The sequence below is a fragment of the Schistosoma mansoni genome, chromosome 1 (genome assembly GCF_000237925.1).
Source record: "Schistosoma mansoni strain Puerto Rico chromosome 1, complete genome".
Lineage (NCBI taxonomy): Eukaryota > Metazoa > Platyhelminthes > Trematoda > Strigeidida > Schistosomatidae > Schistosoma > Schistosoma mansoni.
In genome coordinates this window covers 41,501,635-41,502,079 of record NC_031495.1, presented here as the reverse complement: position 1 = coordinate 41,502,079, position 445 = coordinate 41,501,635, and the positions used below count along the sequence as shown (strand labels likewise).

The window sequence follows — 445 nt, the reverse complement described above, 5'->3', positions numbered from 1 at the left end:
ATGCTTTTAAACATTTACACCTATCTAGTATCTTATTGTGAGGTTTTCCTACTTCAACATCCTCTTGAGATACGTTTGCCAACTCTGATCATTTTCCAATTGTCATTTTGCATCCACACCAGTTCCATATTTCTCCTTCACTTCGATTATTTTAGTGTCTAAGACATCGATATACGGCATATTACGTGCTTCATAATAATGCCTTTAAAATATAATAAAACACGCCTTTTATGTTTGTGTGATGTAATCCTAAAGTGGTGATAATTCTACAAAATCAGTGATGAAACCTAATTTTCTTATGGTTGAGGACAGTTTTCGAAGATCTTCGGTGTGTATAAATACCTGTGAGTCTGCTGTTTCGGCTGTACATTTCAGAACTAAATACCATGGAAGTTTATATGGTTGGATATTAGTAATTAGGTTATCACGTGAATGACGTGTGCTA

The 445-nt window shown here is 34.4% G+C and overlaps 1 protein-coding gene across 1 annotated transcript; it reads left to right on the top strand.

Annotated features, from left to right (window-relative positions):
* On the top strand, window positions 1–162 carry Smp_196520 (hypothetical protein; the record flags this gene model as incomplete). Its single annotated transcript, XM_018794452.1, has 1 exon — window positions 1–162. One exon carries the CDS (start codon window positions 1–3, stop codon window positions 160–162), a length of 162 nt encoding a protein of 53 aa, XP_018648864.1.
* Window positions 163–445: the final 283 nt, after the last annotated feature.